The sequence below is a fragment of the Sus scrofa genome, chromosome 13, assembly GCF_054392235.1.
Source record: "Sus scrofa isolate SSC_HxYL_T2T_F1_AM1 chromosome 13, Sscrofa_HxYL_maternal_Yorkshire_Landrace_v2.0, whole genome shotgun sequence".
Taxonomy (NCBI): Eukaryota; Metazoa; Chordata; class Mammalia; order Artiodactyla; family Suidae; genus Sus; species Sus scrofa.
Window position 1 is genome coordinate 69,157,449 of NC_139395.1, and position 20,335 is coordinate 69,177,783.

At 38.6% G+C, this 20,335-nt stretch overlaps 1 protein-coding gene across 2 annotated transcripts in view; it reads left to right on the forward strand.

Moving 5' to 3' along the window:
- The first annotated feature begins 89 nt into the window (after positions 1-89).
- The window catches only part of PPP4R2 (protein phosphatase 4 regulatory subunit 2), a 53,293-nt gene continuing 33,047 nt past the window's right edge, over positions 90-20,335 (forward strand). Inside the window, exons 1-2 of one of the 2 annotated variants that reach the window (XM_021069219.2) lie at positions 90-349; positions 1,353-1,434. In XM_021069219.2, coding sequence (XP_020924878.1) covers positions 316-349; positions 1,353-1,434 — 116 coding nt within the window. In that variant the 5' untranslated portion in view covers positions 90-315. Of the gene's footprint in view, positions 350-1,352; positions 1,435-13,892; positions 14,091-14,484; positions 14,767-20,335 lie in introns of those variants that run through there. The other variant, XM_084989031.1, reaches the window with a different exon arrangement.

The window sequence follows — 20,335 nt, forward strand, 5'->3', positions numbered from 1 at the left end:
CTCCGCCGCGCACGCGCTCTCGGGCTCCGGGTCCGGGCGCGCCGCGGGCGCGAGGACGGCAGCTGGGAGCGTGCGCGCGGTGACGTGCCGGGCGCCATGTTGGAGGGCTGGTGGTAGCGGCTCGGGGAGGTGCTCGCTCTCTCGGTCTCGCTCTCTTGCTCGCTTCCCCCGGCTCCCTTCGGTGCCCCCCCCGGTCGCCTGCGTGCCGGAGTGTGTGCGAGGGAGGGGGAGGGCGTCGGGGGGGTGGGGGGAGGCCTTCCGGTCCCCGGGAGACCCGCGGAAGGAGGCGGAGGCTGCGAGGGACTCCGGGAAGCCATGGACGTCGAGAGGTTGCAGGAGGCGCTGAAAGGTGGGGGTTGCTGCCCCCTCTCCCTTCCTCTCAGTCTTCGAGGCCCTCTCCTTTCTCCTTTGGCGGCGGGGGGCTCCGCGGGCCTGGGCCGGGCTGGGAGGAGGGCGCCCTTCACCAGCTCCCCTCCCCCTCCCACCTCCCCAGGGGCGGGGAGCCCCGTGGGCAGCTCCCTCCCGCCCCGCTCTGGGCTTTGTGTCGGCCGCCGGCGTCTGGGCTGGGGGAGGGGAGCCGGGAAGCCTTCGCTGGGGCCCCGGCCCCTCTCGTACTCCCCGAGCCCGGGTCGTGGGCCCTCAGCCCCCTCCCAGGCGAGCTTCGTTCTCCATCAGGCCCCCGCACGCCGGACTTCGTGGGGAGAGAGAAAGTAAAAGGTTTCGGGGGGTGGGTAGAGGGGCGGCAAAGCAACTTTCAAGTGTCTCTCGGAAAGCCTTTTTCGGGGCCTCTGAAGTCATTTCTTAACGCGCCCTAATTTTAAGGTGGTTGCCTTCCCCGCTCTGAATTGGCAGGCTGGCCTTCCATGCAACAGGCTTGGGAACAGTGGTTCTCAAACTTAGGATAGCGTGATTTCAGCGTTTTGAGAAATAGGCGTTTTTGGGAGATAGCTACAAGAGGTAGTTGGTGTTTCTTAAAATGTAGATTTATGAACGTACCCTAAAAACAATTTGTGGGCATCGGGATCTGGGGTTTGTATTTAATCAATCTCAGATGGATCTGGTCTTGGTGTTCCCTTGGACCACACTTTGAGAAGCATTGCATTAAGGATGGTTTGTGGAGAAATTTAGTGCCCCCTTTAGGACGAGTCTTGTTACCTGTGAAGAGGTACATTTGAAGTCGAACTAGGAGAGTCAAGAGGTGGATATTTGGTTGAGAGGCTGATTTTTAAAAATTTTTAAATTGATGCTTAATATGAGGAAGGACTGGGAGGAAAGTTTGTTTTTAGAGGACATTGGAACTGGTTGGTGCACTTTGAGAAATACTAATAACTTTTCTTTCTTTCCTTATCTAGATTTTGAGAAGAGGGGGAAAAAGGAAGTTTGTCCGGTCCTGGATCAGTTTCTTTGTCATGTAGCCAAGACTGGAGAAACAATGTGAGTGAAAACACGTAGTCGTTGTTATAGTTCAATGTATCCTTCAGAATTGCTTAGACAAGGGACTAAAGTCTGTTTCAGAAGCGTTGAATAATTCATCTGTCTAAACTGTACAAGCCCCAGTAATTTAAAGCATGTATTAAGTGTATATAGCTTTATTTACTTCATAGTGCTCTATAATGAATTTTAAGAATTTGTTAAAATTTTCTTTGTGCGTTTGCACATGTAGTATTTATTATTCTCGAAGAGCTAGAGAAAGGAAGACTGCATATTCCATTATGACCACTTTTGGCCATAACAAACAGGCTTATTTCCAGAATTTTGTGGCTTTGATTCTGTTTCAGATTCTTTTGGTGGTATTTTCTCATATTGTCCAGTATTCAACCTTTTGTTGTTGTGTTTATATATGTGGGTGCTTGAAGTTTCACTTCTGTTTATTCTCTTGAGCTCTTAGGGTGATTATCTGACATATTCCAGATGCTACAGTTTTGACTGTCCTGTAAACTTTCTAGGATAGCTAGCTTGTTAACATATGCTCAGCATTTTATTAGGCTTGTTTCCAAATGTTGTGAATCTGAAACTTATACGATGAAGTTGAGAACTGTTTCCAAAAGAACATTTTAGTTCATTGTTGTGTGTGTAGTTTGTTTGCCAGGAGTTTTCACATTGAGTCTACGTTTATTTGTAGAGAGAAGTGCAGATTTGGTGATTTACTTGTAATCTTTGTGTGAGGGATAGGGAGCTGGAAGGGGAGAGGTTTCTTTGGATGTAGTATTAAAAGGGGGGCTCTTTTTGGCTCCTCTATAAATGCCTAGTTTTATTTATTTATTTATTTATTTTTTTTGAGATCTAATAGAAGAGTATTAGCTTCCACAAGTGATGTGTACTTGCTTTGGCTTTATTACCAAATGTTCGTTTCTCACAAGATTGCTTACATTTGCAACTTAGCCTTCTGATAACTAGCCTGATTTTAGAAAGAAAAAAAAAAAAACTATTTTAATGGTCAGGCAGGCAAGCTGAAACTCTTTAGTGCTTATTAAAATTACTAGTCATCTTAAGAATGTGACATGATATGTTCAATCTTAAATTTTTTATCTAGTACTTTTAAAAATGGAACCCTTTACGGGAAAAAAAAGGCAAATTTTTGCCTCAAAAGTACAGTAGCTCAGATACCTTGATTTAAAAAAATTGATGCAGAATGACTGATTTGTATTTGTATTGGTTGCTAGTGGTCCAGACTTTTACCTGTCTACAATATCAAGAGGAATAGCATTTTACTTTCAGAGTTTTGACAGACAAGATTATTTGGAGTTAAATACTTAAAACCTCTAGGTCTATACAAACTGCCTTCCCATTTTGATAAAATGCATTGACCGTAAATGCGTAAGTAGTTGAAAGTTTCTATAAGAAAGCTTTTAAATATCCTGTCTGACTGGATCACTAAGTGCCTGGGGAAATTTAACCTGATTTTTCTGGACAATTATTTTTCCTGATAGAGGACTTAAGAGGTCATCAGTTGTCTCAACCCTGTCTCTTGTCCACCCCCACCCTCCAATCCTTAGGGGTTTTTTTACATTTACTAAAGTATTTTGTATAAAAATGATTGGTGGTGTTAGTTTCTTCATGGAGTTTGGAAAATATTTTAAAATTTATGATTGAAACGGTTTTTACATTTAGCTTTTATTTACCCTTTGTTGGTTTTTTAAAAATCAATATGGGCATACCTTAACTTTTGATACATTAATTTGTAGTTTCTGTCATCATTTACAGGTAAACTGAGTTTGGTCTAACTTGTAACATTATAAACATGAGAGTGAAGACCTAAAGAATAGCAGTTCAGATCTTTTTAATGTTAGGTTGGATGGGTCCCTTAATATTAAGAATTCTGGGAGTTCCCTTCGTGGCTAAGCAGTTAATGAACCCGACTAGGATCCATGAGGATGCCAGTTCAGTCCCTGGCCTTAACTCAGTGCATTAAGGATCCGGCGTTGCTGTGAGCTGTGGTGTAGGTTGCCGACTTGGCTTGGATCCCTAGTTGCTGTGGCTGTGGGGTAGGTCAGCACCTGTAGCTCGGATTCAGCCTCTAGCATGGGAACCTCCATATGCCACGTGTGGCCCTAAAAAGGAGAAAAAAAAAAAAAAAAGAATTTTGGGACTTCCTGTTGTGGCGCAGCAGAAACGAATCCAGCCAGGAACCATGAGGTTGTGGGTTCGATCCCTGGCCTGGCTCAGTGGGTTAAGGATCCAGCATTGCCATGAGCTGCAGTGTAGGTCACAGACGTGGCTCTGATCTGGCATTCCTGTGGCTGTGGTATAGGCCGGCGGCTACAGCTCTGATTAGACCCCTAGCCTGGGATCCTCCATATGCGTATGTGCAGCCCTAAAAAAAAAGACAAAAGACAAGAAAAAAAATTCTGTAGTTCTCTTTGTTTTCATTGATACGTTATAGCAAGAAGCACAACAAGAGGTATGTAAACCTTTGTTTATGGGCAAAAATTAGTGACAGTCTAGGCTATTTATCTTTCATTTAAAAAAATTGATTTTTAGCTGTTTTTAGCTTCAGAGATATTCTAGAAGTTTAGGTTCTTACTGAGGAGGTTGTAGGAAAAATTACAGAGCATTGGAACAGTTTTCTTTCTAGTCTATTAAAAATTACCTGTAAACATCTAATATGGGAAATTGGGAGATGCCAAGACATGGGTTATTGAATGGTATGAAGAGAAGATTCCTTGAAGCAATCCCCAAATGAGTTGCTTTTGGCTACTTCAAAAAATTATTTTTGTGTTGGTAAGTTTACTTTCTCCTGAAAATGGGACATTTCCTTGAGCAACACTTTTCTGAAGGTAACAGTAAATGCCAAGTATAAAGTACTGAATAAGCAGATACACATGTGGTAGGTTTCAGTCATGAATTTAAACAAATGGGTTTTAATTGCAGTTATTCTATTTGATGGTCAAATTATCCCATATTTGGCCAGTGGGAGCCCCTTCTACTTGTTTTCCAGAGTCATTTTGACTTGACCCTAATGGTTTTTGATAGCACCCTTACTTTTCTGTTATGAGAATATGTTCTAAGCTCATTCCTGTCCCAGATCTGTAATCAGCCGTTTCTCAAGAAGCCCTGTCTTCTTTAAGTGGGAAATGGTGTTTAAAAACTACAGCTTGGGTGCTAGAGAAGCTTTTACTGAGTTTGTCATTGTTTCTAGCCTCTTCAAGAGACAGAACTAGATAAACTACTTCATGAATCATACTTTAATTTCTTCCAAACCAGTAATCATGGTTCTTAGGGACACGGGTTGGTAGAATTAGGGTATCCCATAATTATTGACTATATCTAACAAAGTCTAAAAATCATACCAATACCATTAATATAATTACTAAGAACATAAAATTTTTACATATGGTCTCCCAATATCTAGCTCCTGTATAGGAAAACTACTTGTTATCTACATTATCTGAGCATAAAGCTGTTAAACATAATTTTCCCTTTTAACTGTCACTTAGTCCTAATTTTACAGTGGTTAAGTATCCATTGCTTTCTACCAGTCTGTATATCAGTGTCCCTAGTCAGTTTGGCTGTCTGAAGCTCATTCTTTTTTTCGGGGGAGGGTCTATTTAGGGCACATGGAGGTTCCTAGGCTAGGAGTCCAGTCAGAGCTGTAGCCGCTGGCCTGAACCACAGCCACAGCAGCGTGGGATCCCAGTCACATCTATGACTTACACCACAGCTCATGGCCATGCCACGTCCCCAATCCCAAATCCCCAGTCCCCAAATTGAGGCCAGGGATTGAACCTGTGACCTCATGGATACTGGTCAGATTCGTTTCTGCTGAGTCATGATGGGAACTCCTGAAGCTCATTCTTTAGTAGATTATTTAGGCAGGGCTCATGAGAACAATATGTCTTGAGTGAGTTCTTGTATGTTGCTAACAGTTTGTCTATGCCCTTTATTCTTAAAGGTCAGTTTGGCTGTAAATAAAATCTTTGGTTTACATATTTTGTCCTTGAGTAGCTTAAATGTGTTAATTCTAGTGTTCCCCCCCAATTTAGAGTTACTGTCAAAAAAAATGTGATAATCTGATTTCCTTTACCTATAAATCACCTATTCACCTTGCCTCAATTCCCAAAGGATGTTTTCTTTAAGGTGCAGTAGTTTTTCTAGACTATGTTTTCGTGTTGGGCTTTTTGGGTTGGCATACTCAAGTATGTGATGTGCTCTTTGAACATGTATTTTCACATTTAAAAGAAAAATTCAGGAAAATGATTCGTGAATTATTTCCTTTGGCTTTCTTTTTCAGGGATTTCTTGTATTTCTCTATTGAATTATCTTTGCGTATCTTCAGTATTTTTTTATTTTGTCCCGGAGTTTTTCCCCTCATTCTTGTTTTTAGGAGAGAACTTTACTCAATAATGCTGGGGTTTTTTTTGTTTTTTTTGTTTTTGTTTTTGTTTTGCATTTTTTTAGGGCCACACCTGCGGCATATGGAGGTTCCCAGGCTAGGGGTTGAATCGGAGCTACAACTGCGGGCCGACGCCACAGCCGCAGCAACGCTGGGTCCCTTAACCCACTAAATGAGGCCAGGGATTGAACCCGCAACCTCATGGTTCCTAGTCAGATTCATCTCCTCTATACCACGACGGGAACTCCCAATAATGCTGTTTTTTAAAGCTTCATTGATGGAAAACAGTTAACTTCATTTATGGAAAATATATGGTTTGGTAAATTTTGACATCTACACTCAGTGAAAAAAAATCACCACACTCGAGATTGACAGTATATCCATTACTCTGAGAAACGTCCTCTTGCCCTTTGTAATCTTCCTTTTGTGTGCTCTCCTCCTCTCAGGCAACAAAAGATCTGCCTTTTGTCATTGTAGATTATTTAGCATGTTCTAGAGTTCTGTATAAATGGAATCATGCAGTATATTCTTTGCCTTTTTTTACTCAACATAATTTGAGATTGATCCATGTTGTTTAGAAGTCAACAGTTCATTCCTTTTACTTCTTAGCATTCATTGCATGAATATCCTACTTTTTTGGAGGTGAGGGGGGTGTGCAACCGAGAAGTAGAAGTTCCTGGCCAGGAACTGAGCTGCAGTTGCATCCTGTACCATAGCTGAGGCAACACCGGATCCTTAACCCTCTGAGCCACACTGTAACTTGCAGATACCCTACAATTTCTGATTTGTTCACCTGTTGATAGACATTTGGGTTATTTCTAGCTTTTTCTTTGCCTTTTTTTTTTTTTTTTTGGTCTTTTTGCTATTTCTTGGGCTGCTCCCGCAGCATATGGAGGTTCCCAGGCTAGGGTTCTAATCAGAGCTGTAGCCCCTGGCCTACACCAGAGCCACAGCAACGCAGGATCCGAGCCCTGTCTGCAACCTACACCACAGCTCACAGCAATGCCGGATCCTTAACCCACTGAGCAAGGCCAGCGAACCCGAAACCTCATGGTTCCTAGTCGGATTCGTTAACCACTGAGCCATGATGGGAACTCCCTAGCTTTTTCTTTGTTAAAAACAGAAACAAAAAAAACTGCTATGAACTTTTGTGTATATGTCTTTCTATGCATTCTTTTTTCTTGGTTAAGAACCCAAGGGGAGTGGTTGGATCATGTGATAAGTGTATGTTTAACCTAAGAAATGGCCAAATTGTTTTCTAGTGTGATTGTACTAGTTTGCTTTTCCACCATTATTAATGGGAGTGGAGATCAGTTTCTCCACATCCTTTCCAACACTTAGTATGGTTAGTCTTTCTCACTTTAGGTGTTCTAATAGGTGCATTGTGGTTTTAATTTGTATTTGCCTAATGACTCATGATGTTGAGCATCTTTTCATGTATTTATTTGTTCTTTGTATATCTTCTTTAGTGAATTGTTTCTTCACATCTTTGTCCATTTTAAAATGGGGTTTTCTTATTGGCTTTTAAAAATTTCCTCCTTTGAAGGGCTCTTAACTGCATTATCTTTTATGATCATTTGCTCTTGTATGGTTTCTAGTTTAGTCTTAATCTCATGAAGTAATTTTTTTTCCTCTTCTAATTGTTGTATTCTGTTGCTTCATTTTTCTGAGTTTCTCTGATTTTGACTTCTGTCATTTTTCTGTGTCTTTAGCTCATTTTGAAATAGTGTAAGATTTTGATCTGTTTTTCAACAAGTCTTTCCAGCTTCTCCTTGCTATCCTGAGGGATGTTATTCTGGTCCTTACTTTCCTTTTTTTCTTAAAATGATTTTTTTTTTTTTTTTTGGCTTTTTGCTTTTTTTTTTAGGGCCACAGCTGCGGCATATGGAGGTTCCCAGGCTAGGGGTCAAATCCGAGCTACAGCTGCTGGCCTACACCACAGCCAGCTCTGAGTTGTGTCTGCAGCCTACACCACAGCTTGCAGCAATGCCGGATCTTTAACCCACTGAGTGAGGCCAGGGATCGAACCTGCAACCTCATGGTTCCTAGTCGGGATTGTTTCCTCTGTGCCACAACAGGAGCTCCTCTTACAATGATTTCGTATTTGATTTGTCCTTGATATTTTTCTCTTGGTTCATTTTTATGTGATACCAGTTTTCCTGAATGTTGAGGAAGAGGCATGGTTCAGAGTAGCTATTCCATAACTTCACAGCGCTCACTCATTGTTTTTGTGAAGTGTTAAGAATGTGGAGCTTGCTTTCAAAATTTCTGGACTCTGTTTTCCTATTTTTATTTGGACCTTATCTTTCCTTCATCTCTATTGTCCCTTTCTCTTGTCTGTCAGCTCTTCTCTGCTTGGGAGCTCTGGTGGGTCACTTTCAGGAGCTCATGGGAGCAGGGCTGCTTCTCTCTTTCAGCATTAACTGGACGTCCTTTCTGTCCACTCCTTACTAGTGTGGGCAAAACTTTTCTTAGTTTTAGGTGCTATTCTCAGATTGATCTGCCATTATTTCTTGGGAACTACTGGCTCTTTGTGGTTCTCTTATTTGTAGGCCTTTCAGATTCACTACAGCTTGTCTGTTTTCTCTTGTAGAGATTCTCTTAATGTACAGATTTTTTGACCATCAGTTTTTCCTCATCCACTTATTTTTTGGGAGTTTCTGAGACAATCTTGTCAGCTAGTTTTGTTGCAAATGTTTTTGTTTATTGGCTTTGGTATTTGCTGTCTAGTTATGTCTGATATATAGGATTTTGGATAGATGAAAAATTGTAGCACCTCTGCCATCCTCTCAAAATTACACTTTTTAGGAGAACTTTTTAAGCCAGTCCTTATTAAGATAGTACCTCATAGTATGAGTATGTAGTACATAGAAAACTTAGGACACTGCTTAGTAAACAGAGTAAATGATCAGAAAATTGTAGTTGTTGTTATGTTGATAATGCTTACATTGAGTTTGCATCCACCACCCCCTGCAGTTTCAAGCTCTTTATGTTCAGCAATTTTGACACAGCAGTAAGAAAATAAAAGTTAAGTTACTTAGTCATGGTAATGAACAACAAATCTGCATTATTGTAAGTAAAATTTCCATAAGTTCATGAGATCCATCTTCTGTGGGCTTCTTGGGAATTTTTGTTTTGATTAACATAATTTTTATTGAACACTTCAACATTATTTCTTTTTTTAAATAAAACTTTAATTTTAGTTTTTATTTTTTTAATGGCTACTCCTGTGTCATATGGAAGTTTCCAGGCCAGGGATTGAATCTGAGCCATGCTGCACCCTTCACCACAACTGTAGCAATGCTGGATCCTTTTATCCACTGCACTGGGCCAGGGATTGAACCCACACATTTGCAGTGGCCCCAGTGGATTCTTAACCCACTGCACCAACAGCGGGAGCTCCCTGAACATTATTTCTAAAATGTCAGTTTTAGACATATTACTGTCACATACTTTCTTACTGATTTTTCCCACATTCTTAGAACATCTGTATAATTACTTACTTAATGCTCTTTTTTAGGTCAGCTTACTTTTTAACTTCGATGATTAAGATAGGACCATGAGGGAGTTCCCACTGTGGCTTAATAGTAATGAACCCAACTAGTATGCATGAGGATGTGGTTCAATCCCTGGCCTTGCCCAGTGGGTTAAGGATCTGGCATTGCTGAGCTGTGGTGTAGGCTGGCAGTTGCAGCTCTGATTTGACCCCCAGTCTGGAAACTTCCATATGCTGCACATGGGGCCCTAAAAAGGAAAAAAAAAAAAAAAAAAAGACCATGAAGAAAATTATAGTTGTTTTCATTTGTTTCATCACATATTGCTGTTAACCTGATGTGTTATGTATGCTGCACAAAATCTACTTAATGATGTGCTAGAAGCTAGGCATGCCAAAATCGTTTTCTTACTAGAATTAACCGGATCTTCAGTCTTTTTTGGTGTGCAGGTGGGTTCGTATTTTCCGTGTTCAGTCCAGATTTTTACTAGTAGTTGGTTAGTCCCCTAATTTCATGAGAGTTAGCATGTGGTAATGTCATTTTTAGAAGGAGCGTGGCTTGATTTTGAATTTAACTTGGCAGCTTATCGGTGCAAATTAGGGCAGATCATTTGTGAGTTTGTATCCTCAGTTGAAAAATGGGGTTTACACCATATATTTGCCTTGGCTATGGTGAGGAATAAATGAAAATATGTAGCTGTAGACAGTAAAATTTGGGAGATAATAGAAGTTAGGATGTTCTCTCTGTTGAGCATGCAGCAAGTCTGGGGTACTGCATCCTGTGGAAGGGGCTCTGGTTTGAGAGTTAGGAGAGCACAAGACAGACCTGGATTTGAAATCCCAGCTCCACCACTTGATTACTCTGTTGCCAGGGCTGACTTCTCTGTGCCTTAACTTCCTTGTAAAATACGAGTAATAAATATATCTTAAGGATGTTGTAGAGATTCACTGAGTTTATAAGTGTATAACGTGGTGATTAGCACATGGTGACACCCCCCTCACCCCTGCTACTATTTTAGTCTCCGTTAAGTCACTTAAATTACTGTGGGCCACACTTCCCTCATATACTAAGTGAGGAGCTTGTAAAAGATGATTTCCAAGTTTCCTTCCAGGTCAGAAGCCTATAGGAGTCTATGTTTGTGATAGTAGTTGCCCCAGTGGTATTGTGATTAACAGTGATTAAAGGTGGGGCACAGTCACAGTGGTTCTTAAATGTCTACTGATGGTGAAGATGTTAACTGTTGGGAATGTGTTTGGTGACAGTGAAAACATTGAAAATCATTTGTCTATACTTAGATGAGGGAGAACAATCAATGTTACCACTGACTCATGAGAACCACAAAGGGGCTTCCCAGAATGCCTGTCTTCACGTTACCTATTTGTACATGTGTGGTTTTTACCTTCATCTAGAGATGCTTTTTGTACCTTCCAGTGAATGAGGGTTTGTGATGCTTATTGTGGAATATTACTGGAAGCCTGTCACCAACTTCATGTTGCTTCAGAATTTCTTGTTAGTAAGAAGATAAGGAATTTATGGTCCAGAATTTACAGTGATTTATTTGCCTCTGTTTTGTGCACTGTAGGTTTTGGATATGGGAGTTTATTATTGGGGTAAGTAGGTGAGTGACGAGTGTGTGTGTTTGTGTCTGTCTACCTAAATCAATTTTTAGTATCACTAGCAAAAAATTAAATGATTAAAACAGTATGGACAGTTGAGTATAATATTGGCTGTTTTATTTAATATATATAGCTACAAAGGCATTATACTTTAAAATACCTAATGAATTTGAGAATGTTTTTCACATTTTCATTTTTGCTAGGCCCTCAGATGTGTTCAGTTGTTCATCCTTGTTCTGTCTGGTTTCACCCATAGCAATCCTTTCTGTATATCAGTCTGCCTGGGTTTTGTACTTCTAGTGTGGAATCTACCTTGTATAGTAGGCACTTCTGTAATAACCCCAAACTCCATTCCTACCAAAATAGATTGAATGTTACTGAGAACATACACCATTGTAAAGCATATAATAGCTAATTTAAGTCACAATTTAGTAAAAGTATAGAATAATAGTAATAGTAACCCATGGCTTTTAAAAAAATGTGCCATATATGTGGTAGTTCAATTACGGCTTTTTTGTTATCATCTACCAGTTTAACTTTGTAGAGGGGGGAGAGAAAGCTTTATGAGAGGATTTACTCTAGAGTGAAGACACCCTTGGATCTGTATGTGTCGACTTATTTCTGTTATCCCTGTCCTTGACCCTAGGTTATCAGGCACTCATGGTTAAAATTCTAGTTTCATTCATTATAACCTATTTGAATGACCATGGTGGAACAAGTTTAGTCACCTAAGCTATCTTTTCCTCTGTTCCTCAGCTGAAAATGTGAATAACGATGCTTAGGTCTTAGAATTTTTTGTGAAATAGCAGGCATTCAACAGATCTTATATTCTTTTGTTTATACACTGTGATGTAAGAAATAAAAATTAGTAGTCAAAGTAACATTTATTTAATACCAGTTTTGATACCTAAAAGTTTTTGCAGCTTACTGAAATGAAGTCCTAAGTTTGAAAACATACCGACTAGTAATAGTGATCTTTCTCAAGATCCAAAAGTTCCCTAATCTCATCAAGCTGAGCAAGCTGTTCATTTGGCTTGCCAAAATTTTGCTTCAGCTATTATGTTTTCTTTCTTTCCTAAAGCTAGGTCTGACTTAGATTCTCTCAGACATGCAGTACCTGTTCTTGTACTATTTCCTTATGGTTTGTCTGGCCTCGCTGCAGTGGGTGGGACCTCTTCAGTACTTTAAGTCTCATTCTAATGTTATTTTTTGTTTTATGTGGTGTTTGTCAGTACTTCTATCTACTTAGAGTCTTTGATTTTAAAATCTTTATGGTACTAGGATTTTCATATAAAAACTTTGTTTTGGGTTATTGTTCCTTTTCTTCCTAAAAGACTTTTAATGAACATTTATTTTGTACCAGACACTATCAAATGTTTTGATAATCTAATCTGATCTTTACTACTATTCTCTGGAGTAGGTGTTGCCCCTTTTTAAAAATAAGGATACTGAGGCTTGCACAACTTAAATAATTTTAAGATTGTGCAACTGATGAATGACAGAATTGGGATTTAAAGCCGGGCATTCTGGCTCAGAGTCTCTCGTTACCTGTACTTCATACCACTTGTTACTTGTTGTCTTCTCACATCTTTACTCTATCTTTCTAGAATCCTTCAGAACTACTCACAATTTGAAGCTATGCATTTGGTAGGAATTTATTATGACTGTTGTTTTTGTAATTTCTGAGGCTTTCAAGCTGCTTATCTAAGCCAGACCCCATGTACCTGTCCAGCTCTCTTTCCTTGTGCTGTTCTATAATATGACCTTGTAGGTACTGACACCACAGATAGTTTTCTGGGCCAGGGAGGGGATTGTGGCAAGTATGGGAGGAGGCTGGTTTTGGTGGTAGGTGATTTAAGAAAAACTATAGTAGGGGCTATTTAGTGAAAGGGTCAACAAGTAGGTGACTTGATGTACACTAACATTTTTGATTTTGACCATTTTCTGGTGACTTCAAAGACTGAAAACTTTCAGTAATTATAATTTTGCAGAGGTATAAATTTGAAGCATGTAGGTGGTGTAACTGATGTATGAATTTCAGCTGGAAAGTGTAAGCCTCTGTAATATATGCTTCTTGGATTTGTTATTCTCAGTCACCCAAAAATCTTACCTTTGCAATATTGGGAGGTAGTTGATAGTATTTGGAGGTGGTGAAACCTCCACTAAATGTATGCTACAGAAGGATTTGATATTTGAGAGATGTAAGAGGTCTTGTGAGTATATTTATAATTTTTGCGCTATTGTGTATTATTGGTGGGAAGGAGGGTGAGGTGGCTTTTCTGTTAACAAAATACTTCTATTCAGAATTGTTTGTACTAAAGTGCATTTAATATTTTTGAAAATTGTCAGATATTGTCCATGAGGACTCCTGGATAACTTTTGAGATTATGGCTATTTCTGTCTCAAAGTGGTTCTTGAACTGGAGGCTTGTCCACCTTTTCTAGGGCTTTTGTGCACAAAAGTGTTTCTGCTAGGAGTAATCTTGAATGTGAGTTGAATGTGGCCTGGTTTTCTTTTTTTCTGCCATTGAGGACTTTTGGTCAGCTGTGGCTTTTCCTATTCATAGGCTGTTGTAAGACAGCTTGTTTTTCTTTTCCTGCTGTATAGATATTAGTTCCTCTCTAATTTTGTCTTAACCTTATCATATTAGAGGCTGAGGGATAAAACCTTGTTACTGTGTCATCCACTTTTGTAAATATTGTCATAGCATTTAGCTTTGCTGTCTTATTAGTTGCCTCTAGTATATGGTGAAGTTAATGCCACATCCAGGATGTTGCCACTTGAAAAAACTCCAAAATATTAAGTGACTATACTAACAGTTGATAGATATTAAATACTTATTTTAGAACTTTCAGTCTTTCTGAAAGTATCTTAAATATGGAGACTATCATATAATGCTTTTAATTTAATTTTTTTAAAATTTATTTGGCTTTTTTTTTTTTTTTTTAGGGCTGCATCTGCTGCACATAGAAGTTCCCAGGCTAGGGGTCAAATCAGAGCTGCAGCTGCTGGCCTACACCACAACCACAGCAACTCAGGATCTGAGGTTGCGTCTGTCATTTACACCATAGCTCACAGCAACACCAGATCCTTAACCCATTGAGCAAGACCAGAGGTCGAACCCTCATCTTCATGGATACAAGTCTGGTTTGTAACCTGCTGAACCACAGCTGGAACTGGCATAGTTTTTACTTTTAATTTTTGAATTTTTAAAAATTTTATTGGAGTATAGTTGATTTAAATGTTGTTAGTTTTAGTAGAGTGGTTCATTTATACATATACATTTATCCATTGTTTTCCAGATTCTTTTCCTATATTATTACAGAATATTGAGTAGAGTTCCTGTGCTTATACAATAGGTCCTTGTTGGTTATCTATTTTATATATAGTAGTAGAGTATATATGTTAATAATACCAGACTCCTAATTTATTCCCCCCCCCCCACCGACTCCATGTTTCCCCTTTGGTTACCATAAATTTGTTTTGGAAATCTGTAAATCTCTTTGGTAAACAAGTTCATTTGTGTCCTTTCAAAAATTAGATTCCGGAGGTCTCTTTGTGGTGCAGATGAAACAATCCGACTAGGAACCATGAGGTTGCGGGTTTGATTCCTGGCCTTGCTCAGTGGATTAAGGACCTGGTGTTGCTGTGAGCTTTGGTGTAGGTTGCAGATGCAGCCCAAATCTAATGTTGCTGTGGCTGTTGCATAGGCCGGCAGCTGTAGCTCCAATTTGAGCCCAAGCCTGGGAACCTCCATGTGCCATGGGTGTGGCCCCAAAAAGCAAAAACAAAACAAAACAAAAACAAAACAAAAATTGCACATGTAAGTGATACTTTTTTCTTTTTTCTGTACATTTTTTCTGATTGAAGTGTAGTTGATTTACAGTGTTGTGCCGATTTCTGTTGTATAGCAAACTGACCAAGTCTTACACGTATATGCATTCTTTTTCTCATATTGTCTTCCATCATATTCTATCCCAAGAGACTGGATATAGTTCCCTTTGCTCTACAGTAGGACCACCTGGATTATCCATTCTAAATGTAATAGTTTGCATCTAGTAACTCCAAACTCCCAGTCCATCCTCTTCCTCCCTTCTCCCCCTTGGCCACCACAAGTCTGTTCTCTTATGTTTGTGATTCTGTTTCTGTTCTATAGATAGGTTCATTTGTGTCATATTTTAGATTCCACACACAGGTGATAACATGTGGTATTTGTCTCTTTCTTTCTGACTGACTTCACCTAGTATGATAATCTTTAGTTGCATCCATGTTGCTGCAAATGGCATTATTTTGTTCTTTTTTATGGCTGAGTAGTCTTCCATCGTGTATATATACCACATCTTCTTAATCCATTCATCTCTCAGTGGACTTCTAGGTTTTCGTGTCTCAGCTATTGTGAATAGTGCTGCTATGAACACAGGGGTGCATTCTCTTTTTGAATTGTGGTTTTATCTGTGTAAAAGAGTGGGATTGCTAGATTATGTGGTAATTCCATATTTAGTTTTCTGAGGAGCCTCTTTACTGTTTTCCATAGTAGTTGTGCCAATTTACATTCCTACTTACAGTGTAGGAGGTTTCCCTTTTCTCCACACCCTCTCCAGCATTTGTTATTTGTAGACTTATTAATGATGGCCCTTCTGGCCGGTATGAAGTGGTACCTCACTGTAGTTTTGATGTGCATTTCTCTAATAATAATCAGTGATGTTGAGCATCTTTTCATGTGCTTTTTAACCGTCTCTCTTCTTTGGAGAAATATCTGTTTGTGTCTTCTGCCCATTTTTTGATCGGGTTGTTTGGTTTTTTCTTTTTCATATAGAGCTGCATGAGCTGTTTGTATATTTTGGAGATTAATCCCTTGTTGATCACTTTTGAAAAGATTTTCTCCCATTTTGTGGGATGTATTTTTTTGTTTTCTTTATGGTTTTCCTTTGCTGTGCAAAAACTTTTAGGTTTAATTAGGTCTTATTTGTTTATTTTTATTTTTATTTTCATTACTTTAGGGGGTGAATCCGAAAGATACTGCTGTGATTTGTCCAAGAGTGTTCTGCTTATATTTTCCTTTAAAAGTTTTTATAGTATCTGGCCTTGCATTTAGGTCTTTTTAATCCACTTTGAGTTTGTGTATGGTGTTAGAGAAGGTTCAGATTTCATTTTTTTTTTTTTTTTACATATAACTGTCCTTTTGCCCAGCACTACTACTTAAAGAGACTGTTTTTGCTCCATTGTCCATTCTACTTTGACCATAAGTGTGTGGGTTTGTTTCTAGGCATATTTTGCAAAAACCTGAAAAGGAAACGAATCATAGTTTAATAAATAAGAGAAGATAGAAAACTACGAACAGCAGTAAACAAATGGAATGATGCTGGTGTAAAATAAAGAGGCCAAATTAAAATGAGATACCAATTTTCACCCATCAGATTTTCAGAAGTGACAGTCACTCCAATTTCTTTGTCCCCAAATGTGCTTAATGTTTACATGATCTCAGTAAAATAAAAAAAAAACAATTTAGTAAGTAGCCTTTAAAGAAGTCATCAGAAAAAACTAAAGTATACTTGAGCAAACCTTTGTGTTTTGAGGAATTAAATTCAGATTTTTCAGGTATACTTGAAAAAAGAAATCCAGTAGCCCTTTAGAAATAAAATTGGTTCAACTTGGCTTTTTTGTATTCAGTTTGAATGCTTTTTTTTCTGAATTACAAAATTTCACCATTTGTGGTTTAATTTTTCTAAATTTGTAATTTCACTGACTTTAAGCAGTTATCTTTTTTTGTTTGTTTGTTTTAGCCATAACCCAAGGCATATGGAAGTTCCTGGGCCAGGGATTGAACCTGAGCCGCAATTGTGACCTATGCTACAGTTGTGGCAATGCCGGATCTGTAACCCACTGCACCACAGTGGGACCTAATTATCTTTTTTGTACTTTTAAAAGGTGAAAAGCTCATACTGAAAAGAAAAATTTTATACATATGATTGGTTGAAATGTACAAACTTTAGTCTTTCAGATTCATAAATATACTTACAAATCAGATCTAATTTTTAACGTAGGAAAATCAGACTTTTGGCCTGATGCAGGAGCATTTATATATTTTGAAGGCCTAGGATATTTATATTGGAAAAAGATAAAATTCACCCAACCATAGTCAGTGTTGAAGTTCAAATTAGGAAGAAAGTAGCCATAAAATAATATGTCATAAAGAGATTATTAGTGTGTATAAGACATTCTGGATCTTTGACAATCTGGGGAGTTATATGTGGAGAAACTTAAAAACCCAGTTCTCTGAATACCGTGGGTATTCTGCTAGATCGAATTCTCAGATGGCTCATTTGGGAAGGCCACTCAGACTTGAATTAATGTACTACTGTTACAGCATTTTAAATAATAAAATATAAGAACTAAACTTTTAAGTTGTAATTTGAAAATCCAGAAGAGACTTTTTGCCACAGCTCAGATTTCTGCTTAAACCTAGAGCATTAAAGATTTAATCCCAAAGGAATTTTTAGCTTCCTGAAAGCATGAAATTAATTTAAAACTTTTTTGCTTTCAAGCATCACAAACTGATTTTGGTTCACATAAGCCCAGAAGAAAACAAGAAGAGAAAAAGATTTACTGGAAGAATATCGAAGTAGTGCTTGGAATCAAAAGTTGAGTTATACCACCAAGCCAAGGATATGAGGATGGGATACTTCACGGCATTAGCAGTAGAAGTTGCTGGAGTTTTTTTGGGTTTTTTTTTGTTTGTTTGTTTTCATAAGTTCCTGACAAAGGAATAGCTCCAATAAATTCCTTTCCCTGGACTCTTTCTATTTTGGGCTCTTCCTATTTTATGTTGGCCTACTTCAGGATTAATTCTCTTTTAGCAGGGGAGCAGATGGTATAGGCAGGGAACCAGCTGACTACTGCAGGTCCATCCTCATATTCTTTTCTAGGAAAGGAAAGTGGGAAAACAACTCATTGGTATATGCTGTCACCAGCATATGTATATACAGTATCCTCAATTTTTGTTATACAGGTAACATGTATTAAAATGGGCTTAAAATTGTGGTGAGGTTATAGCTCTGACTTACATATGAGCAGAAAATTACCTTGACTTTTAAGGATCTAGGTAAAATTAGTACTAACCCCTATTCTATTGTGAGAAATTTGGTATTCTTACCAACTTCTCTGAATTGCTGAAATGCTTAATTGTGATTTAAAGCTGTAGCTTTTGCCAAGTTAGTATCAAAGTGTTTTCATGACAGAGTTTCCTCCCCAAAGAGAAAGTCTGTTGAATAATTTTTAACTTCTTAAGATTCCTAACCAGATCTTGTAAGGAAAAAAAGACGTAGAACTATTGCTCATGGTCTGGGGCAGAATATAATAGTTGTTTTAAGGGTTAAATACATAAACTAAGTGTTTTGGGAGCCGTAGTGTCAGAATTTGATTTCTGGCAAGGAGAATTAGGGAGAGCTTCATGGTATAAGGAAAAGCTAGAAGGAAAAGTGAATGAAGGAATAGAAAATTCAGGGCTATGAAGATAGATTTGGGATAGATCAGGGAGTGTCTTGTTATCACATAGAATTTTGTGTTTAGAAAGACTTTACAAGTTATTGATGATTTTTGAGCAAGGGAGAGATAAATCATAGCTTTGTCTGGGGAAACTTGAGTCTAATTCAGGGGAGTTAGGGCAGTCACTTAGGAGGCTATTTATTACCAGCATTTAAGCTAGAGGAAAAGAGAACTTAAAATAGGGTAGTGTTAGTGTGAATGGACAAGTGTGAATGGACATGAGGATTCAAAGATCACATCAAGTTATGATTATTTAGACATTATCATTTTCCTCTTGCTTGAGTTTCTGTCTAGGCTTTCTAAATAGTTTCCTAACTGGAATTCTACTTGCCCTTTTTAGTCTGTCTAATCTATGCTATTATCAGTGATTGTGCCACTATGTAAGTATGTTCTTCCCATGATTAAAATCTTTACTTAGCACCTTCCCCCTTGCTCAGGTAATAGTTTAAGATAATTATAATGACATTTAAAATGTATATGATAATGGAGGTTGGCATGTGGCACAGCAGGTTAAGGATCTGGTGTTGTTGAAGTTGTAGCACTGGTTGCAGCTGTGACACGGGTTCAGTCACTGGCCCAGGAACTTCCACATGCCCCTTGTGTGCCCCCCCCCCCCAAAAAAGCATATGATTGTTCATGACTCTACTTGGCTAATCTCTGCTTTGCTTCTTTTGTTTTTCTGCTCCTAAACTACTCGCAATTCTCAGGTGAATCACTCTTCCGCATCTTAGTGCTTAAGCATATATTGTTTCCTCTCCCTGGAGCAAAGACCTTTCTTTTCCTTTGTGTTCATCTTTTAGGATATATACAAATTGTCTGAAAAACCTTCCATGACCCTGGATTAAGTGCTTCCTAGCCTATTCTAGAATTTCATTGATTACTTCTGTCATTGCATTTTTGTTAAATTTTTTGTTTAGCTTGTGAATTCCCTGAAGGCCAGTAGACTTTTTTTTTCCTGTCACAGGATAGCTTAGAGATAACATATTTGCATTGATTGGGCTTTGCCTTTTTGGTGAGGGCAGGGTTGTGGGGGAGAGCTTATTGTTTTCACGTAACTAGATGTATTGACTTATTAAGAGTCAGTGGATTCTGAAGCCAAAATGCCTGGGTTGAAATTTTGGCTCTCTTGCTAACTAGCTCTGCAACCATGGGTAGGTTATTGAACCCCACCTTATTTCTTGGTTGCTTTATTGGTACTAAAATAAGCGAAATAATATTGTTTAACTCATAGGGTTGTTGTGAGGGTTGAGTTATTAGATACATAGTGCTTAGAACAGTGATGCTAGTTGTGTGTTTGCTGCTCTTAATATTATGCATTGCATTTTAAATATGGATCTATGCTCCTATTGCTAAAGTAACAGTTGCACATATAATATTTCTCAAAGCTACTTGGAAAGTGGTACTTTTCTTCCTGATTTCTTACACTGTAGATGAATTGCTACTATTATTCTAGAGTAGGCTTCAGGATATTTACCAAATAATTACTGAGCACTTACGTTTGCCAGACATATTATTGGTACTTGTGTTATATATTGGTGAACAAATATGTGAGCAGACAAAAATATGTAATAAATACATAGTGTTATGTTACTGGAAGAATAAGAAATATAGTAAGGGAAATGAGAGTTTAAAGGTGGAGAGGTAGTTGTAATTTTAAATAAGGTGGTCAGAGTAAGCTTCATTTTTAAGGTCATATTTGAGCAAGACATCAAATTGGCCATGCATATACTTAGTAGAAGAGCATTCCAGTTACAGGACTTGCAGCACAATGGCCCTTAAGAAGGAGTGTGTCTCACTCTTTCAAAGACTAACAAAGGAGACCACTGTGGCTGGAGTAGACTACAAAG